We start from the raw sequence: 19,658 nt of genomic DNA, 5'->3' as shown, positions 1-19,658 counted from the left end.
TATCTACAACTATCTGATCTTTGACAAACCTGACAAAAACAAGAAATGGGGAAAGGATTCCCTATTTAATAAATGGTGCTGGGAAAATTGGCTAGCCATATGTAGAAAGCTGAAACTGGATCCCTTCCTTACACCTTATACAAAAATCAATTCAAGATGGATTAAAGACTTAAATGTTAGACCTAAAACCATAAAAACCCTAGAAGAAAACCTAGGCATTACCATTCAGGACATAGGCGTGGGCAAAGACTTCATGTCTAAAACACCAAAAGCAATGGCAACAAAAGCCAAAATTGACAAATGGGATCTAATTAAACTCAAGAGCTTCTGCACAGCAAAGGAAACTACCAGCAGAGTGAACAGGCAACCTACAAAATGGGAGAAAATTTTCGCAACCTACTCATCTGACAAAGGGCTAATATCCAGAATCTACAATGAACTCCAACAAATTTACAAGAAAAAAACAAACAACCCCATCAAAAAGTGGGCGAAGGACATGAACAGACACTTCTCAAAAGAAGACATTTATGCAGCCAAAAAACACATGAAAAAATGCTCACCATCACTGGCCATCAGAGAAATGCAAATCAAAACCACAATGAGATACCATCTCACACCAGTTAGAATGGCAATCATTAAAAAGTCAGGAAACAACAGGTGCTGGAGAGGATGTGGAGAAATAGGAACACTTTTACACTGTTGGTGGGACTGTAAACTAGTTCAACCCTTGTGGAAGTCAGTGTGGCGATTCCTCAGGGATCTAGAACTAGAAATTCCATTCGACCCAGCCATCCCATTACTGGGTATATACCCAAAGGACTATAAATCATGCTGCTATAAAGACACATGCACACGTATGTTTATTGCCACATTATTCACAATAGCAAAGACTTGGAACCAACCCAAATGTCCAACAACGATAGACTGGATTAAGAAAATGTGGCACATATACACCATGGAATACTATGCAGCCATAAAAAATGATGAGTTCATGTCTTTTGTAGGGACATGGATGAAACTGGAAATCATCATTCTCAGTAAGCTATCGCAAGAACAAAAAACCAAACACCGCATATTCTCACTCGTAGGTGGGAATTGAACAATGAGAACACATGGACACAGGAAGGGGAACATCACACTTCGGGGACTGTTGTGGGGTGGGGGGAGGGGGGAGGGATAGCATTGGGAGATATACCTAATGCTAGATGACGAGTTAGTGGGTGCAGCGCACCAGCATGGCACATGTATACATATGTAACTTACCTGCATCTTGCGCACATGTACCATAAAACCTAAAGTATAATAATAATAATAAATAAAAATATAAAATTTAAAAAATAAATAAATAAATAAAAATTTAAAAAAAAAAAGACTTATAATGAAGTTACATTAATCAAGACAGTACAATATTGGCATAGGAATGTCTCTATAGATACTGGAACAGAGTTGAATATGAAATGGAACCACATATATGGTCAATTGATTTTTTTTTTGACAGAGCTGAGGTTTCATTCACCTTTTAAAAATATTTTACTCAGTCATAATATACATACAGAAAAGTGCTCATGGTCAGTTAATTTTTGATGAAAATGACATGTTAATTCAATGAGGAAAACATAACCTTTTTAAAAAACGGTGCTGAAATAATTGGATCTCCATATACAAAAAATATAACTTCAACCTGTAAGTCACATTATATGCAGTAATAAACTTGAAATGGTTGTTTAACTGAAATGTAAATGCTAAAACTGTATTGTGCAACTCCTAGAAGAGAACATAGGAGAAAAATCTTAGTGACTTTGAGTTAGGCAAATATTTCTTAACTAGGACACCAAAAACACAAAAAGAAAAGAAATTTAAGACCTAGACTTCATAAAATTAAAAACTTTTGCTTTTTAAAAGACACTATTACAGAAATGAAAAGTAAGACACAAACTGGGAGAAAATATCTGTAAAACATATATCTGATAAAAGACTTGTATCCAGAATATAGAAGGGACTCTAATAATGAGGAAAAAATAGGCAAAAGATTTGAATGGATGTTTCTCCAAAAAGATATAAAAATGGCAAATAAATATGGGGAAAGTTGTTCAACATCATCAGACATTAGGGAAATGGAAATTGAAACCACAGTATCAGGATCATCGTGGCGGACAGAAAGCAGGACTAGATTGCAGCTCTGACTCAGATGGACAGAGCACTGTGTGGAGGCTCACATCATGAACTTTAGCTCCAGACTGACAACAAGAACAAACCAGCAGTCCCGAGAGGACCCACAGTCCCTTTGAAGGAAGCTGACTGCTCCTACAGGACCAGGAGACATTCCAAATACTGAGTGCCCCAATTGCGGAAGTGGGAAAGGGAGATCCTCCTCTCCTGAACACACACCCTCACTGGAGAAACTGCAGGAGAAGTTTCCCACCTTACCTGGTCTGAGTCAATTAAGACAGCCAGCAAAATACAGGCGTGAAGGAAGCAGCAGGAAAGGCCCTGGGAGCTCGCTGGTTCCCTAAGGAGGCCATTCCTGCCAGGCACCACAGGGATCCCTTGGGAGGGTGGCCTAGCCCTGCCCCCACCTAACAGCCTTCCCTCCCCACCCTGGTAGGTAAAGGCAAAAGGCATAAAATCTTGGGAGTTCTAGGGCCCCACCCACTGCTGATTCCTCTCCATACTACCATAGCTGATGCTCTCTGGATAAGTGCCACCTCCCAGCAGGAAGCCAACTAGCACAAAAATAGAGCATTAAATCACAAAAACTGGCCGGGCATGGTGGCTTACACCTGTAATCCCAGCACTATGGGAGGCCGAGGTGGGCGGATCACAAGGTCAGGAGTTCGAGACCAGCCTGGCCAAGATGGTGAAACACCGCCTCTACTAAAAATAGAAAAAATTAGCCAGGCATGGTGGCATGCAGCTGTAGTCCCAGCTACTCGGGGCGCTGAGGCAGAAGAATCGCTTGAACCCGGGAGACAGTGATTGCCGTGAGCCAAGATCGTGCCACTGCACTCCAGCCTGGGCGACAGAGCGAGACTCCATCTCAAAAAACAAACAAAAGTCCCCACAAAAGCTAAGAACCCTCACAGAGTCCATTGCACCCTCCTGGCACCTCCACCAGAACAGGCACTGTTATCCACAGCTGAGAAACCCATAGACAGTTCACATCACAGGACTCTATACAGACAACCCCCAGTACCAGCCCGGAGCCAGGTAGACTCGCTGGGTGGCTAGACCCAGAAGAGAGACAACAATCACTGCAGTTTGGTTCACAGGAAGCCACATCCATAGGAAAAGGGGGAGAGTACTACATCAAGGGAATACCCCGTGAGACAAAAGAATCTGAACAGCAGCCTTTAACCTAGACCTTCCCTCTGACAGATAAAAGGTTAGTTATTAAATTGAGGCACCAGAAAAAAGCAAAGCCCAATGCAAGGAACTCCAAAAAATGATACAAGAAGTGAAGGGAGAAATATTCAAGGAAATAGATAGCTTAAATAAAAAACAATGAAAACTTCAGAAAACATTGGACACACTTATAGAAATGCAAAATGCTTGGGAAAGTCTCAGCTATAGAATTGAACAAGCAGAAGAAAGAAATTCAAAGCTCTAAGACAAGGTTTTTGAATTAACCCAATCCAACAAAGACAAAGAAAAAAGAATAAGAAAATATGAACAAAGCCTCCAAGAAGTCTGGGGTTATGTTAAATGACCAAACCAAAGAATAATTGGTGTTTCTGAGGAAGAAGAGAAATCTGAAAGTTTGGAAAACATATTTGGGGGATTAATCAAGGAAAACTTCCCTGGCCTTGCTAGAGACCTAGACATCCAAATACAAGAAGCACAAAGAACACCTGGGAAGTTCATCACAAAAAGATCATCACCTAGGCCCATTGTCATCAGGTTATCTAAAGTTAAGGCAAAGCAAACAGTCTTAAGAAACTGTGAGACAGAAGCAGCAGGTAACCCATAAAGGAAAACTTCTCAGATTAACGGCAGATTTCTCATCAGAAACCCTACAAGCTAGAAGGGATTGGGGCCCTGTTTTCAGCCTCCTCAAACAGAACAATTATCAGCCAAGAATTTTGTATCCAGTGAAATTAAGCATCATATATGAAGGAAAGATAGTCTTTTTCAGACAAACAAATGCTGAGAGAATTCGCCACTACCAAACCACCACTACAAGAACTGCTAAAAGGAGCTCTAAATCTTGAAACAAATCCTGGAAACACATCAAAACAGAAACTCTTTAAAGCATAAATCACACAGGACCTATAAAACAAAACACAAGTTAAAAAGCAAAAACAACAAAAAACCCAAGGTAGACAGGCAAAAAATAGCACAATGAATGCAAGGGTACCTCACGTCTCAATACTAACATTGAATGTAAATGGCCTAACTGCTCCACTTAAAAGATACAGAACTGCAAAATGGATAAGAACTCACCAAGCAACTATCTGCTGCCTTAGGAGACTCACCTAACACATTAAGGGCTCACATAAACTTAAGGTAAAGGGGTGGAAAAAGGCATTTCATGCAAATGGACACAAAAAGTGAGCAGGGTAGCTATTCTTATATCAGACAAAACAAACTAAAGCAACAGCAGTTAAAAGAGACAAAGAGGGACATTATATAACGGCAAAAGGCCTTGTCCAGCAGGAAAATATCACGATCCTAAACATATATGTACCTAACACTAGAGCTCTCAAATTTATAAAACAATTACTAATAGATCTAGGAAATGAGAGAGACAGCAACATAATAATAATGGGGGACTTTCAGTACTCCACTGACAGCACTAGACAGGTCATCAAGACAAAATCAACAAAGAAATAATGGATTTAAACTATACCTTGGAACAAATGAACTTAACAGATATATACAGAACATTTCATGCAACAACCACAGAATACACATTCTGATCAACAGCACATGAAACTTTCTCCAAGACAGACCATATGAAAAGCCCTAAAACGAGCCTCAATAAATTTAAGAAATTTGAAATTATATCAAGCACTCTCTCAGACCACAGTGGAATAAAACTGGAAATCAACTCCAAAAGGAATCTTCAAAACCACGCAAGTATATGGAAATTAAATAACCTGCTCCTGAATGAGCATCGGGTCAAAAACAAAATCAAGATAGAAATTAAAAAATTCTTCAAACTGAATGACAGTAATGACACAACCTATCAAAACCTCTGTGATACAGCAAAGGCAGTGCTAAGAGGAAAGTTCATACCCCTAAACACCTACATCAAAAAGACTAGAAGAGTGCAAAGTGACATTCTAAGGTCACACCTCAAGGAACTAGGAAACAAGAACAAACCAAACCCAAACCCAGCAGAAGAAAGGAAATAACCAAGATCAGAGCAGAACTAAATGAAATGAAACAAACAAATACAAAAGATAAATGAAACAAAAAGCCGGTTCTTTGAAAAGATAAATATAATTGGTAGATCATTAGCAAGATTAACCAAGAAAAGAGAGAAAATCAAAATAACCTCATTAAGAAATGATACAGGAGACATTACAACTGACACCACTGAAATACAAAAGATCATTCAAGGCTACTATGAACACCTTCACACACATAAACTAGAAAACCTAGAAAGAGGTGGATAAATTCGTGGAAAAATACAACCCTCCTAGCTTAAATCAGGAATAATTAGATACCCCGAACAGACCAATAACAAGCAGCGAGATTGAAATGGTAATTTAAAAATTACCAACAAAAAAAAGTCCAGGACCAGACAGATTTACAGCAGAATTCTACCAGCCATTTAACGAACTGGTACTAATCCTTTTGACACTATTCCACAAGACAGAGAAAGAAGGAACCTTCCCTAACTCATTCTATGAAGCCAGCATCACCCTAATACCAAAACCAGGAAAGCACATAACGAAAAAAGAAAACTACAGACTGATATCCTTGATAAACATAGTTGCTAAAATCCTTTACAAAATACTAGCTAACCAAATCCAACAACATATCAAAAAGATAATCCACCATGATCAAGTGGGTTTCATACCAGGGAAGCAGGGATGGTTTAACATACACAAGTCAATGTGATACACCATATAAACAGAATTAAAAACAAAAATTACATGATCATCTCAATAGATGCAGAAAAAGCATTAGACAAAACCCAGCATCCCTTTATGATTATAACTCGGCATACAAGGGACATACCTCAATGTAACAAAAGCCATCTATAACAAACCCACAGCCAACATAATACTGAAAAGTTGAAAGCATTCCCTCTGAGAACTGGAACAAGACAAGGATGCCCACTCTCACCACTCCTCTTCAACATAGTACTGGAAGTCCTAACCAGAGCAATCAGACAAGAGAAAGAAATAAAGGGCATTCAAATCAGTAAAGAGGAAGTCATACTGTCACTGTTTGCTGATGATATAATTGTTTACCTCAGAAATCCTAAAGACTCCTCCAGAAAGCTCCTAGAACTGATAAAAGAATTCAGCAAAGTTTCTGGATACAAGATTAATGTACAGAAATTAGTAGCTCTTCTATACACCAATGGCAGCCAAGCAGAGAATTAAATCAAGAACTCAACCCCTTTATGGTAGCTGCCAAAAAATAAAATACTTAGAAATATACCTAACCAAGGAGTCGAAAAACCTCTACAAGGAAAACTACAAAACACTGCTGAAAGAAATCATAGATTACACAAATAAATAGAAAAACATTCCATGCTCATGGATGGGTAGAATCAATATTGTGAAAATTGCCAAAAGCAATCTACAAATTCAATGCAATCCTCATTAAAATACCACCATCATTCCTCACAGAATTAGAAAAAACAATTCTAAAATTCATATGGAACCAAAAAAGAGCCCACATAGCCAAAGCAAGACTAAGCAAAAAGAACAGATCTGGAGGCATAACACAAACTGTACTATAGGGCCATAGTCACCAAAACAGCATGGTAGTGGTATAAAAACAGGCATACAGACCAATGGAACAGAATACAGAACTCAGAAATAAATCCAAATACTTAACAGCCAACTGATCTTCAAGAAACCAAACAAAAACATAAAGTGGGGAAAGGACACCCTTTTCAACAAATGGTGCTGGGATAATTGGCTAGCCACAAGTAGGAGAATGAAATTGGATACTCATTTCTCACCTTATACAAAAATCAACTCAAGATGGATAAGGACTTAAATCTAAGACCTGAAACTATAAAAATACTAGAAGATAACCTTGGAAGAACCCTTCTAGATATTGGCTTAGGCAAGGATTTCATGACCAAAAACTCAAAAACAAATGCAATAAAAACAAAGATAAATAGTTGGGACTTAATTAAACTGAAGAGCTTCTACATAATAAAAGGAACAGTCAGCAGAGTAAACAGACAACCCACAGAGTGGGAGAAAATCTTCACAATCTGTACATCTGACAAAGGACTAATATTCAGAATCTACAACAAACTCAAACAAATCAGTAAGGAAAAACAAACAATCCCATCAAAAAGTGGGCAAAGAACATGAATAGACAATTCTCAAAAGAAGATATACAGATGTCCAAAAAACATATGAAAAAATGCTCAACATCACTAATGATCAGGGAAATGCAAATCAAAGCCACAATGCGATACCATCTTACTCCTGCAAGACTGGTCATAATAAAAAAATCAAAAAACAGTAGATGTTGGCATGGATGCGAGTGATCAGGGAGCACTTCCACACTGCTGGTGGGAATGTAAACTAGTACAGCCACTATGGAAAACCGTGTGAAGATTCCTTAAAGAATTAAAAGTAAAACTACCATTTGATCCAGCAATCCCACTACTGGGTATCTCTACCCAGAGGAAAAGAAGTCATTATTCAAAAAAGATACTTGCACATGCATGTTTATAGCAGCACAAATCCCAATTGTAAAATCGTGGAACCAACCCAAATGCTTATCAGTCAACAAGTGGATAAAGACACCGTGGTATATATACGATGGAATACTACTCAGCCATAAAACGGAATGAATTAATGGCATTTGCAGCGACCTGGATGAGATTGGAGACTATTATTCTAAGTGAAGTAACTCGGAATGGAAAACCAAACATCGTATGTTCTCACTGATATGTGGGAGCTAAGCTATGAGGACGCAAAGGCATAAGAATGATACAGTGGACTTTGGGGACTTGGAGGCAAGCGGGGCAAGGGATAAAAGACTACAAACAGGGTGCACTGTATACTGCTCGGGTAATGGGTGCAACAAAATCTCATAAATCACCACTAAAGAACTTACTCATGTAACCAAATACCGCCTGTACCTCAATAACTTATGGAAACTTAAATAAAAATAAAAATGAAACCACAATGGGATGCCACAGCGCACTGATTAAAATGACAAAAATTGCAGAGACCGCAAGTGTTGGTGATAAAGAGGAGCTGTAACTCATATACACTGCTAGTAAAAATACAAAATGGTATAGACACTCTGGAAAATGTTTAGCAACTTATTTTAAAGTGAAACATACACTTACTATATGACCCAGCTTTGCTCATGAGAAGTGGAAACCTAGATCCACACAAAGACTTTGATGCAAATGTTCATAGTGGATTTATTAATAATAGCCCCAAACTGGATGGAACTCAGATGCCCTTCAGCTGATGAATGGATAAACAAATTGTGGTATCTCAATATAATGGAATATTAATCAATAACAAAAAAGGAATGAACTATGTCCTACCATGCTAAGTGAAAGAAACTACACACAAAAGTCTACAAACAGTATTATTATATTATTGTGAAATCCTAGAAAAGGTGAAACTATCGTGACAGAAGTTTGTGTGTATACGCTTTTTATAAAAAGCCAGAGGGAAGCAAAATGCATTGTGATTTTTACCCCATTTATGTATCATAGTAGAGGACCTGTACCTGTCTTAAAGATTTTTAACGTGAACAATCAAAATGAACAATTTTCTTGTAATCACACAGTGAATGAAGTGGATGAGAAAGTTGATTTTTTTGCCATTTTGGGTCAGTGAAATGTGACTATATCATACTAAGACATTTTTTGCTGGTGATCCCAAATGGTCTCTGGAAAACCTTCCAGAAAAATAGTTCTGAAAATGATGTCCTTAGTAGTTGCATCATTGGAATAAATTTATAGCCTCCTTGAATTAGTATTTGAAGTATACAAATGTTTTGAGATTTCCTTTTTTAAAAAGATAGTTTAGTTTTGCTCATGTCTTTTAAATCGCTCTTTTTTCTAGACCATCACTTTGGACATTCATTGGTAACAGCCAATAATATCTGATTTTCAGATAAAGAATCCAGGGAACCAGTCTAATGGCTTCAAAGCCTTCCTGAGTATTTGCCAGGACCAACAGCCCAGCAGCCCCACAGGCAGAGTCCCAAAAAGAAAAAGAAATAATTTTCTCATAATCAATACTGTCTGAAATGGACATGGGCTATCTTGAGGAAAAAGTGAATTACCCTGGTTTAAGTGGCAACTGCAGACCCCATTGGCAGGCACATACGAGAGAAGTTTTAAGCATCAGATGGGGTATTGGACTAATGCACGCATTCTGTGGACATGTAGCTGGAGCCAGGCTTCCCAAATGGGCTATAGCTGGAGCTATCCTGACCCTATCATGGAAAACTTCATCTAGTTTTGGATCTTGTGGGTATTAAGAAGATATACTTTCTGTGACACACCCTTGGAATCCAGATTTCAAGGATGGCAGTTCCTTAGCCTGTTGTTAAAGATGTATAGTGCCTCCATACAGTTCTGAAAGATACCATTCTGTATGGGTTGAAAACAGTCCCAGAGATCATTTGCAATCAAGCAAATGTGCATATTTCTGTTTGGTTCAATGCCTCCCAGTCCATTTTCCCAACTCATTCTGTTTTCTGGAAAATAATTGATGAATTTAATTTGCCCTCATTATTGGTTTAAGTGAAAATGTTGTTAGATCTCAAAAGTTGAGAAACATATCTCAGGGTAAATGCTAAAAGACATGATTGTTTATCAGAAGCACCTTGTGGCTTAAAAATATATATCCAGGACTTAGAAGAGCTAACATCGTCTTCCAAATAGCCTGGCAGAAGAGTTTCAGAAAGCAGCCCCAGAAGGTGGAGTCTGGCAGAGTCTGGACTACTCTGTTCAAGACACACTCTTTAAAGAAGATGATATATTTTATAGTTAAGCAGGGAAGGTGAAACATTTTTTGGACTGGGGCATGTCTGTGCCTCCCTCCTTTCAAGTTGAGAGAGCATGAACACAGGTTCTATTCACTAAATTAATCCCTCTTGTAGTCCTTCCACTTATTAGTTCAGCAGATATTTAGTGAGCACCAGTGTACATAGTGCTATGGGAGGTGCAGTGAGGAGCACGAATACAAGGAAGATACCAACCTGGGTCTGAGAGAACTCAAAATCCCAATTTGGACAGGCAAGATGGAAAAGTAAGCAGCCACAAGGCAGTGTCTGAGGCATGCCAGTTGAATGGATTGGAAAGTTGGGGCAGTGGAGGTTGAAGGAAAGAGAGCATATTTCATTTGAGCTATTTAGAGGAAGAGTGGTTTCTGTGAGCCATACATTCCAAAGGAAGGAACGAGAGTGTTCTCTTTGGCAGAAATGTCAAGGAGAATGAGAGGCAATTACATTTGGTGATGAGGACATTGCTGCTGACCTTGAAGAGTAGGAATTTCAGGCGAGGATGGTATTGGAAGCCAGATTGTAGTAAGTTGCCAGGACAGGTGCATTGGAGGAAATGGAGTGGTGGTCATTCACTGGGACGTTTGATAGGGAATGGCAGGAAGTACAACAGAGTCAATGAGAACTTTTTTGCCTCATAAGAAGTAAATTGTTATTTTGAAGGTAGAGGCAAATGATTATTGAAGGGGAGCGGTTAAACTTTTCTAAAAAAAAATTCATTAAATTGTAGAATCCCAGAAAGTATGTTAATAAAGGAAAAAAATAAAAGATAATTGTTAGCATTTTTGGTAAAGAAATGAACTGACATGAAATATATTTTTTGCATTTAAAATAAAAGCATTACATTAAGAAACTAAAATACTACTATTGATTAGTAATTCAAGTGAGAAGTTGAGGAGTAAAAGTAATTTCATGTTTAGATTCTTGTTATTTAAAGAACATGGCTGGGCGTGGTGGCTCACACCTGTAAATCTCGGCACTTTGGAAGGCTGAGGCAGGTGGATCACCTGAGGTCAGGAGGTCAAGACCAGCCTGGCCAACATGGGGAAACACTGTCTCTACTAAAAATACAAAAATTAGCTGGGCGTAATGGCAGGTGCCTGTAATTGCAGCTACTCGGGAGACTGAGGCAGGAGAATCGCTTGAGCCCAGGAGGCGGAGGTTGCAGTGAGCTGAGAGTGCACCACGGCACTCCAGCCTGGGAGACAAGAGCAAGACTCTGTCTCAAAAAAAAAGAAAGAAAGAACATTAATGTCTTTGATCTTCTGACAGTAATTGAATGGCATTGTTCCTTACCTTCTCAGTGAAACACCAGAGAATGCAAACTGCATATAAGAGCTTTTCTGGAGTTTACCTCTGTCTCATGTATTTATCAGGGCTTGTTGTGCAGACCACTGTTTTACGTCATTGATTATGTGAGTAAGACGGAAGAAAGGAGAGTCAAGTTACACCCTTGGAAGATGAAACTTATAATTTCCATGAAGCTTACTTTATGACAGTACAGAAATTTTCAGGGTACCCTGTCATTCAGGAGTGAGTGAAAGTTTATCACACTTAATGACACCATTATGTAAGTTTTCAAGGGTAGAGCCAAAACACTGAGAAAATAGTTGCATGTGTTGTGTGATTACTAAACCTTCTGAATGTGTATTTGGTTACACTACCTCTTTGCTCTTTGAGATCAACATGAATGCCGCCTGCTCCATCAAAATGAAATGTGCCATTTAGAGGAATTGTTTCAACTGTGGGTCTCACAGGCATTGCCCTTGTCCTCCTCAGACACAGGTGTGTTTGCAGTGGTGAACAGCCATTCCTTGTCCTTGCTGGGGAAGCTGACCATCAGTGCTGCCTTTAACATTGTTTATATCTACACCTCTGAGCTTTACCCTACAGTCATCAGGTATGTGTCTCACACAGCCTCATTCTTCACACATTCTACACTGTCATCCATTCTTGCACCAACAGAGGTGTGGTACTCATTTCATCTGCTTCTGGAGTTAGTGTGTGACAGCAGTAATTCAGCAAGCAGTTTAGGCTGAGCGCTTGCCTTTGCAGACTGCTCTCTGCCTGCTCTGCTGGAAAATGTCACTTTATGGTGGACTCAATTCCTTAGTGTAAGTTGTAAGAGAAGTACTCTATGCTAGGCATATTCTGTCACCCAAACAGTGCACAGATGCTATTATTATTTTGGTGAATTTTATTTATTCAGTCACCCATCCTGTATCACACATCACAGACAAGGGGTCAAGCTCCCTATTCTCACAGAGCCTACATTTTAACACAAAATACACATATTTTTAAAAGATAATTTCATATAGTAATAAGTGAATATCAGAGTTAAACAGCAATTGTTAAAGCTGGGTTCTTAATGAATAGGATGTGTTTATTGAAAAGAATAAATATCCAGCCTAAATTTCCCTTCATAAAATAAGTCTGAAAGCAGGAAACATACCCAAATTTGAAGGATGGGGATACAGCTGAGGCTTTGCAGAACTACTTCTGTGGCCTGGGCAGGTATTCCCTCAGCCAGCTCTTTCTCAGTCTTTTAGAGGATCATTCCAAACAATCCTTCTCCTTCCCTTATCCATGCAAGAAGCCTCATGGTTCTTTCTGCCTGTTAATTTAAAGTTATTTTTCCTAGTAAGAGAGCAGAGCGTCTGCAGTTGGCTAGTAATTTACTAGTTGGTCCTATAACCTACTTTACCTGGCTACTGGCTATAAAACTAGGATGATGATTTTGTCCACTCTGAGACAATTTTGAGAGCAAATGTGGGTATGAACTTTTCAACTGGGATTACAGAATGCTGTATCCCTCTACCCAAAACCATTAATTATCATTCTCCCTCCCTCCCTCCCTCTCTCCTTCCTACGTTTTTTATGCCTGCACTCCCCACAAAGGTGTTCTTGCTTTCCTGACAGTACACGCTTAGTCAATTTCTATTTATATGCTTGACCTGTTAACTGTTAATTAGTTGAGTTTAAATAAATGAGCAGCCTTTTCAGATCATAAAACCCTGGCTCTCTGTAGGAGATCTAAGGCATAAAAATCCATGAGAACTTTTAACTTAAAAATATTCAAATGCTCATTTCTGTATCATCCTTTGTGGATCCACTGTCCAATATGGTAGTTATTAGCTTCATGTAGCTATTTAAGTGTAAATTAATTAAAATTAAATAAATGAAACACTCAGTTCTTCATCCTTCCTGGCCGCATTTCAAGCACTCAGTAGTGCGTGTGTCTAGTGGCTTTCACATTGGACTGGGTAATTACAGAACATTCCTAGCATCTCAGGAATGTCTAGTAGGCAGCTCTAGAACCCACTGTTCTCTAGGATCCTGTGCTTCCACTTCAGGACATGTTATTCAAGGCCCACTGCTGCCCCCCAAGGGTCTCTTAATTCCTCCGCTAGAACTTACTGATGTATTTTTACTTATGCTTTTCAGGAATGTTGGGCTTGGAACTTGTTCCATGTTCTCCCGAGTTGGTGGGATTATTGCTCCCTTCATCCCCTCACTGGTTGGTTTGTACCTTCTAGTTTTGTTTCTCTTGATTCTCTGCTTTGGAAATGCTTATGCTTTTGAGTAGAAAGAGGTGATGAACAGATGTCATTTAAGATCAGCTGACACAAATGTGAACCTTGTCCCTTTTAGATAGTACTCCGTGAGGGGAGATGGACTCTTATCGAGGATTCATTTGCCTCCAATGGGTCTGATTTTTTGTTCATCTGGATTTGTTGGAGGGTCTGCTAATGCCAGTGTGCCCCATTCCTGTCCCCATGAAAAAGTCAACTAATAAGTATGTATGACACTTCTGCTGTGTGCTGGGCTCTATGCCAAGCACTTTCTACATATCATCACATGCAGTCCTCATAGTAACCATAAAAGGAAGGCATTGTTGTTACCCCTGTATTAAATATGAGACATGCTACAGAAAGAGGTTAAATACCTTCCCCCAAGAACACACCTCTTGGAAAATAACAGAGGAGAAATATGTCTCTCACTGTGTCTGTTAATATTTTTTTTTTAATTTCCAACTTTTATAGTCAAAGAAAGGGAACCAGATTAAATGACAGCCCTAAAATCCTTCATCTTAAAATGCTCAGATTCTGTGAAAGAACCCAGGGGACCCCTATGCAAGTCTCTCCTTGGTTTGATTTGTGACTTTCCCCTGCCAAGACTTTTTGAAAGCAACTAGATTTGATGTGGGACTTGTGGACCTGTTCTGTAGACAACTGTTCATTACTTAGGCAGGTCTCTGAAATGCCACTGTAACCTTTTCATTTTCTGAGATGCAGTACATTTCCCTTCTCAGAGTATCTCTCTCCATGTCTCATGATTAATTTTAGGTCACAAGACCCTTTTCATGAAGGAGTCATGTAGGTCTGTGTTTTGTTCTGCAAAATATAGGTACTGTTAAAGATATCTGACTTTGGATAGCTATCCTGGAACATTATAATACCCAGCACTGTGTCTCTGTTGCTTCCTACAAGGTTAGAAGAAGGGAAAGTGTGTGTTCCCCTTGTTTCAACAACAGACCTACAGTGCTGGACGTATGTTTGCATGTAGATGGCTAGAGATGAGAGATTCTCCTCCTCCCTCTTCCTCCTCATCCCTGTCTTCTGCTCGGTTCTCTCCATCTCTCCATTCTCCTCTCTCTTCTCCCTTTTCCACCTCCTTCTCCATCATCTCTTCACTTTGAAAAATCAGGAAAAAATTGCCTGAGGGGAAATCCTAATTAGTAGTGGACCTACCCACGAAATTTGGAAGCCTAAACCAGAAGATCATAAAGCTTAGCAGGAATTCTAGAATGTTGATCAGCTCAGAAAAGCCCCAGAGAAGCACCCTGGAATCAACTGTTTTTCATGTTTTCTTTGAACCTCTTTGTGATGAAATGTTTCCATTTTCCTGAGAATATGTTTTGGATCTCTGAAACAATTGCTTGTGTCACCAGCCCTTAACCATGTTCAATTTAGAAGTTTATAAGCCATACGTATGTCGTAGGGTTGGTTTTTTAAAAGAGTTTTTACACCTTTAATCCCTGGAACTCTCAGTTACGGTATTAAGGTATATGGGATAGTTTGGCCAATTCCAGGATTAAGAACTTTAAAGTTCATCATCAGCAAGTATTTTGGGATGCCTCTGTGCAAAGTGTGCTCACCTGAAATGGAAGCTGAATTACCAGATGTCCTGTCAACTCTGGCCATATAGGCCTGCCTGCTCAGAGGCCGCCTGGCCTCTTCTCCTACAGTACCCACCCCGGACATGAAATTGCTGCTTCTGATCTACAGACTAGTGCTGTCCTTTTATTTACTCACTCCCATCTCTACATGCCTGAGGAATCATTCTCTGATTTCCCAGGATAATTCTTTATGTGGAAAGAAGTGGCTTATAGTGTAGTCTAGTGCGAGGTCATGAACTGGGTGGTAAACATGACAGTTTTTCAGTCATGAGACTGCTTGTGTTACATGCTAAGGAAACTAATCCTCTGGTTTATTTTCATTCCACTCCCCGCCTCTGCAGAAATATGTGCAATGGTCTTTACCATTCATTGTCTTCGGAGCCACCGGCCTGACCTCCGGCCTCCTGAGTTTGTTATTGCCAGAGACCCTTAACAGTCCGCTTCTAGAAACATTCTCCGACCTTCAGGTGTATTCGTATCGCAGGCTGGGAGAAGAAGCATTATCTTTACAGGCCTTGGACCCTCCACAGGTGTGATATTTTTCTTAACTATTATACCACTTGGATAGTGGCAGTTACTGAAACAAAGAAGGTTTGCGTTAAATTAAACAGAACTGAGTAAAACTGCTGGAAAACAAAAGTGGGATCTAACAGCAGCTGATTTTCAGAGAAATAAGGATGATCGATGATTCATTAGCTTTCCTAGAATATTTTAGGGGCTATTTCTTGGGGGAATGGATGTCATATAAATACATTTGTCAGTTGAATAGCTAGATGGCAGTTTCCATTTCAGAAATGTCATGACATCATTTCACTGCCCTTTTCTTCTTTCCTGTGTCAGTGTGTGGACAAGGAGAGCTCTTTAGGGAGCGAGAGTGAGGAAGAGGAAGAATTTTACGATGCAGATGAAGAGACTCAGATGATCAAGTGAAGAGCCCCAGATTCCCCCTAAGAAGCAAAGGATCGTCTTTTATACCTCTGGCTAAGGCAGGTTCTTCCATGACTCTTAAGAGAGTTATAAAAATAGAGGCTTGGCTTGAACGTACATAGATGGTACCCGGCATGGACTGATGTTTTTAGGCACAGAAGTTGGAGAAGAGATTTCATGAGAGACAACATCACTGCATTGAGAGAATAGTTGTTAATTTGTTTAGGATTTAAGTTCTGCTCAGAATCATAACATCTGGCAGAACAGCCCAAACCCACATTCCAAAGTGGTGGGCTCATTTGTTTCTAGAGATTTCATCATGTCGCTTTTCCTTCATCATGATCTAAATAAAGGCAGATATGTAAAATTTCTCACTATTTTGGTGGGGTAAGATAAGCTATTATTAAGATTTAATCTTTATACCATGTTGGACATTTGCCCATATCAGTTGCTCCTCAGGAATCTTCTGGTACAGGTTAACATCAGCATTTTAATTTTGTGTCCAGGGAAAAGCACCCAGAGGTCATCTGTGTGTCCCGAGACCCTCCAGCTTTTTCTCAGCTGATGAAATATGAGTTCTTATCTTGGTTCCCAGCCTGCTGGTTGACTTGGGCTCCTGGTGCCTTGAGTCCCACAGATGATTCATTAGGAAAAGCCAGATGTACCAAAGCGGTTTACTCAGAGTCAGTGGTGTAGCTCTGGCTGCCTGTCAGCTCCCTTGGATACTATATTGTGTGATTTCTTCCTTTCCCACTAATATGCACGTCCAGAAAAATTTCCATCTGAGATTCTAGTACTTCAAAATCATGCATAGTAAATGAGAAAGCTTTAAGTAGAGGGCAGTTAAACAGTGACATGTTGAGCACCTGGAGGAAAAAAAGGTGCAGTTTTTAATAAGAGAGAAAATGAAATTATCTTTGATAAATGTTTATTTGTTTTGCTTTCAGCATTGTTCCATGAGGGATTTGGACAATATTTAAGAACTTCTTGTCCTAGATCAGCCCCAACCTGTTTAATCAGAATGGAAAGTTAAGTAATTTCATGGGAAACGTTGGTTTTTCATTAAGTGCTACCAACTTTCAAGTGAATCTTATATTTGATTTCCTAAAATCATGACTTGAAAACATGTTTTCTCATGAAACTTGAATACTATCTCAAATAGGAATATAAACCTGGAGTCAACAAGCTTAGGCAGCATTGATTTAGGTCACTTTCCCAGTGAGGAAAATTTCTGTGTTTTCAGAATTTCCATTTCTACTAACCTCTTGGAGAAAAAGAAATCGAATTAGAGGTAAATAGAAGACGTTACTGTGGCTGCTTCTGGAAGTGCTGGAAGCATCACCCCAATTGGCTCCAAATACTGTCATGTTTTCTTGCACACTGACTTCTGGTTTCCACTGTATCAGTATGTACCTTTGTAATTGTTATTTTTATGTCTTTTATGCCCTTGATTATTAATTGGGCTCTTCATAAACAGAGGCCATCTCTACTACTGTTTATTTTTCCCTGCTGTGCCCAGAACATTGGCCTAGGCACAGTAAGGACCTAGTAAATATTACTGTTTCTAGCCATCAGGGAGATTGTGGAACTCCTCGCAGTATAATTTTTACAAACTCCAAGCAAATCTGACCCAAACTCCCAAATTGTCAAATCCTGCTTAACTTCTCTGGAAAATAGACCCCTTCTCAACATCAGAATAGGAAGAGAGGAAGAACTTACAAAGACACTTAAAAGTTATTCTTAAATGGTTGGGCATTTAAAATAGTGAACTAACATGTATATAATTTTTGATTAGTTGGAGCTTTCTTTGTATTATAAGAATAATATATCTCATTACAGAAAATTTGGAAACTATAAATTTAGAAACGTATCACCCATATGTCCAACATCGAGAGAAAACCAGTGTTATGACTTTGTTCCATTTGAAGACCAATTGGGAGTCCATCTCTCTATTGGCACTGGGTTCGATTGCCTCTGGCTAATAGAGTTCAATTAGTTCTATCCCTGGGTTTCCTTTCTTAGCTATGGGGTGGAAGATAGGAGGGAGAGATCTACAATTTGAATACATTTACTTAATAAGGCTAGGCTGGCCATCAGTTGCTTATTTCAGATGTGTCACTAAATTTTCTTTCTAGATGGTCCTTGAGCAAAACTTAATAATTACTGTTTTTTATTTCCACTGCCTTTATAAAATCAAAATTTCCTCCTTTTGATAAAAACTGTTGAATACTATTGATGTAGAGAATGTGTATATGTGTATATTTGCATTGATTAAATTATTGGAAAACTTTTCATTGACAGGTAATGTATTTTGGTTGTGCAGATGGTTTGTAAAAAGTGTCCTGTTTTTTTAATTCTATTCAAAATTAAAAATTTTTTCTCCTAAAATAAAGCAAGAAAAATAAATGTAAGATGTATAAGAAACCCCAGAGTTTCCAGGGTGAAAGTTCTCATTAGCAGCTTGTCCAAAATATTTACACCACACAAATATTTTGAAAGAAACCATGTTGACATTTTCTGATTTTGTGAGTTACAACCACAGCCCAGTAAAACCAATACTTGTTATTTGGCTACTTTCAAGCAATGCAGATATTCTTTAATATTTAAAAATGAGCAAATAAACAAAATGAGGCAAATAAATGAAGAAAATGAGTTTCTGAGACACTGCTTAGGTGACCATAAATCGGACAGATATTTTTATGGTGGGCAAATTGATGAAGATACTTTTAGTAGGTGATTTATATTCATAACAAATACATATCGAAGTAATGGTCATTACTGTATCAGAATTAAAAACCAGCCTCACATTAGGACTTCTCCATACAAATTCTTTATCATTGGTTCTTAAATTGGAAAAATATCTATAAATGATTACATTTTTAAACTAAATAAAGTGCAGATATTTTGGCTTCTTGTGAATTTAATAAAGAATCATAAAACATAGGCCTTTTTTTTGTTCTCCCAGAATGTCTCAAAATCTACAGTAGTAACTTTGACAAGTTGGGCATATGCAGAACCTGCTAGTAAAGTTAAGTAATATGTGGGACAGGGGTTGTAGCAAAGTTGTAGACTGATGGACACAAAAGTTAACTATCAAAATACTTTTAGAATGAGGAATATGCAAAGACAATGCATTGTGGAAAATCCATCAATGTAGTACCTCAAAGGAGAAAGAGCTTATGATTACCTCAATAGAAAAATCAACATTATTTGACAAAATTCAACATCCATTCAAAATAAAAGCTATTAATAGAGTAGGAATAAAAGGATGCTTCCATAATAAAATAAGAGATATTATAGTAGATATGGTAAATTGGCACACAGCATCTCTTCACCTTCCTGGTACCTTGGCCTTCAGCCTTTTTTTTTTTTT

The 19,658-nt window shown here is 38.6% G+C and overlaps 1 protein-coding gene across 7 annotated transcripts in view; it reads left to right on the top strand.

Moving 5' to 3' along the window:
- SLC22A15 (solute carrier family 22 member 15) overlaps positions 1-18,945 on the top strand; it is a 91,205-nt gene extending 72,260 nt beyond the window's left edge. For 2 of the 7 annotated variants that reach the window (XM_054438048.2, XM_054438040.2), the window contains 4 exons: positions 11,959-12,079; positions 13,624-13,696; positions 15,700-15,888; positions 16,199-18,945. In XM_054438048.2, coding sequence (XP_054294023.1) covers positions 11,959-12,079; positions 13,624-13,696; positions 15,700-15,888; positions 16,199-16,288 — 473 coding nt within the window. In that variant the 3' untranslated portion in view covers positions 16,289-18,945. Of the gene's footprint in view, positions 1-11,958; positions 12,080-13,623; positions 13,701-15,699; positions 15,889-16,198 lie in introns of those variants that run through there. The other 5 variants (XR_008492284.2, XR_008492296.2, XM_063651584.1 and 2 more) reach the window with 5 other exon arrangements.
- The last annotated feature ends 713 nt before the right edge of the window (positions 18,946-19,658 follow it).

The sequence above is a fragment of the Pongo pygmaeus genome, chromosome 1 (genome assembly GCF_028885625.2).
Source record: "Pongo pygmaeus isolate AG05252 chromosome 1, NHGRI_mPonPyg2-v2.0_pri, whole genome shotgun sequence".
NCBI lineage: Eukaryota > Metazoa > Chordata > Mammalia > Primates > Hominidae > Pongo > Pongo pygmaeus.
The sequence above is the reverse complement of the archived record's forward strand: the minus strand, read 5'-3'. Positions and strand labels throughout refer to the sequence as shown.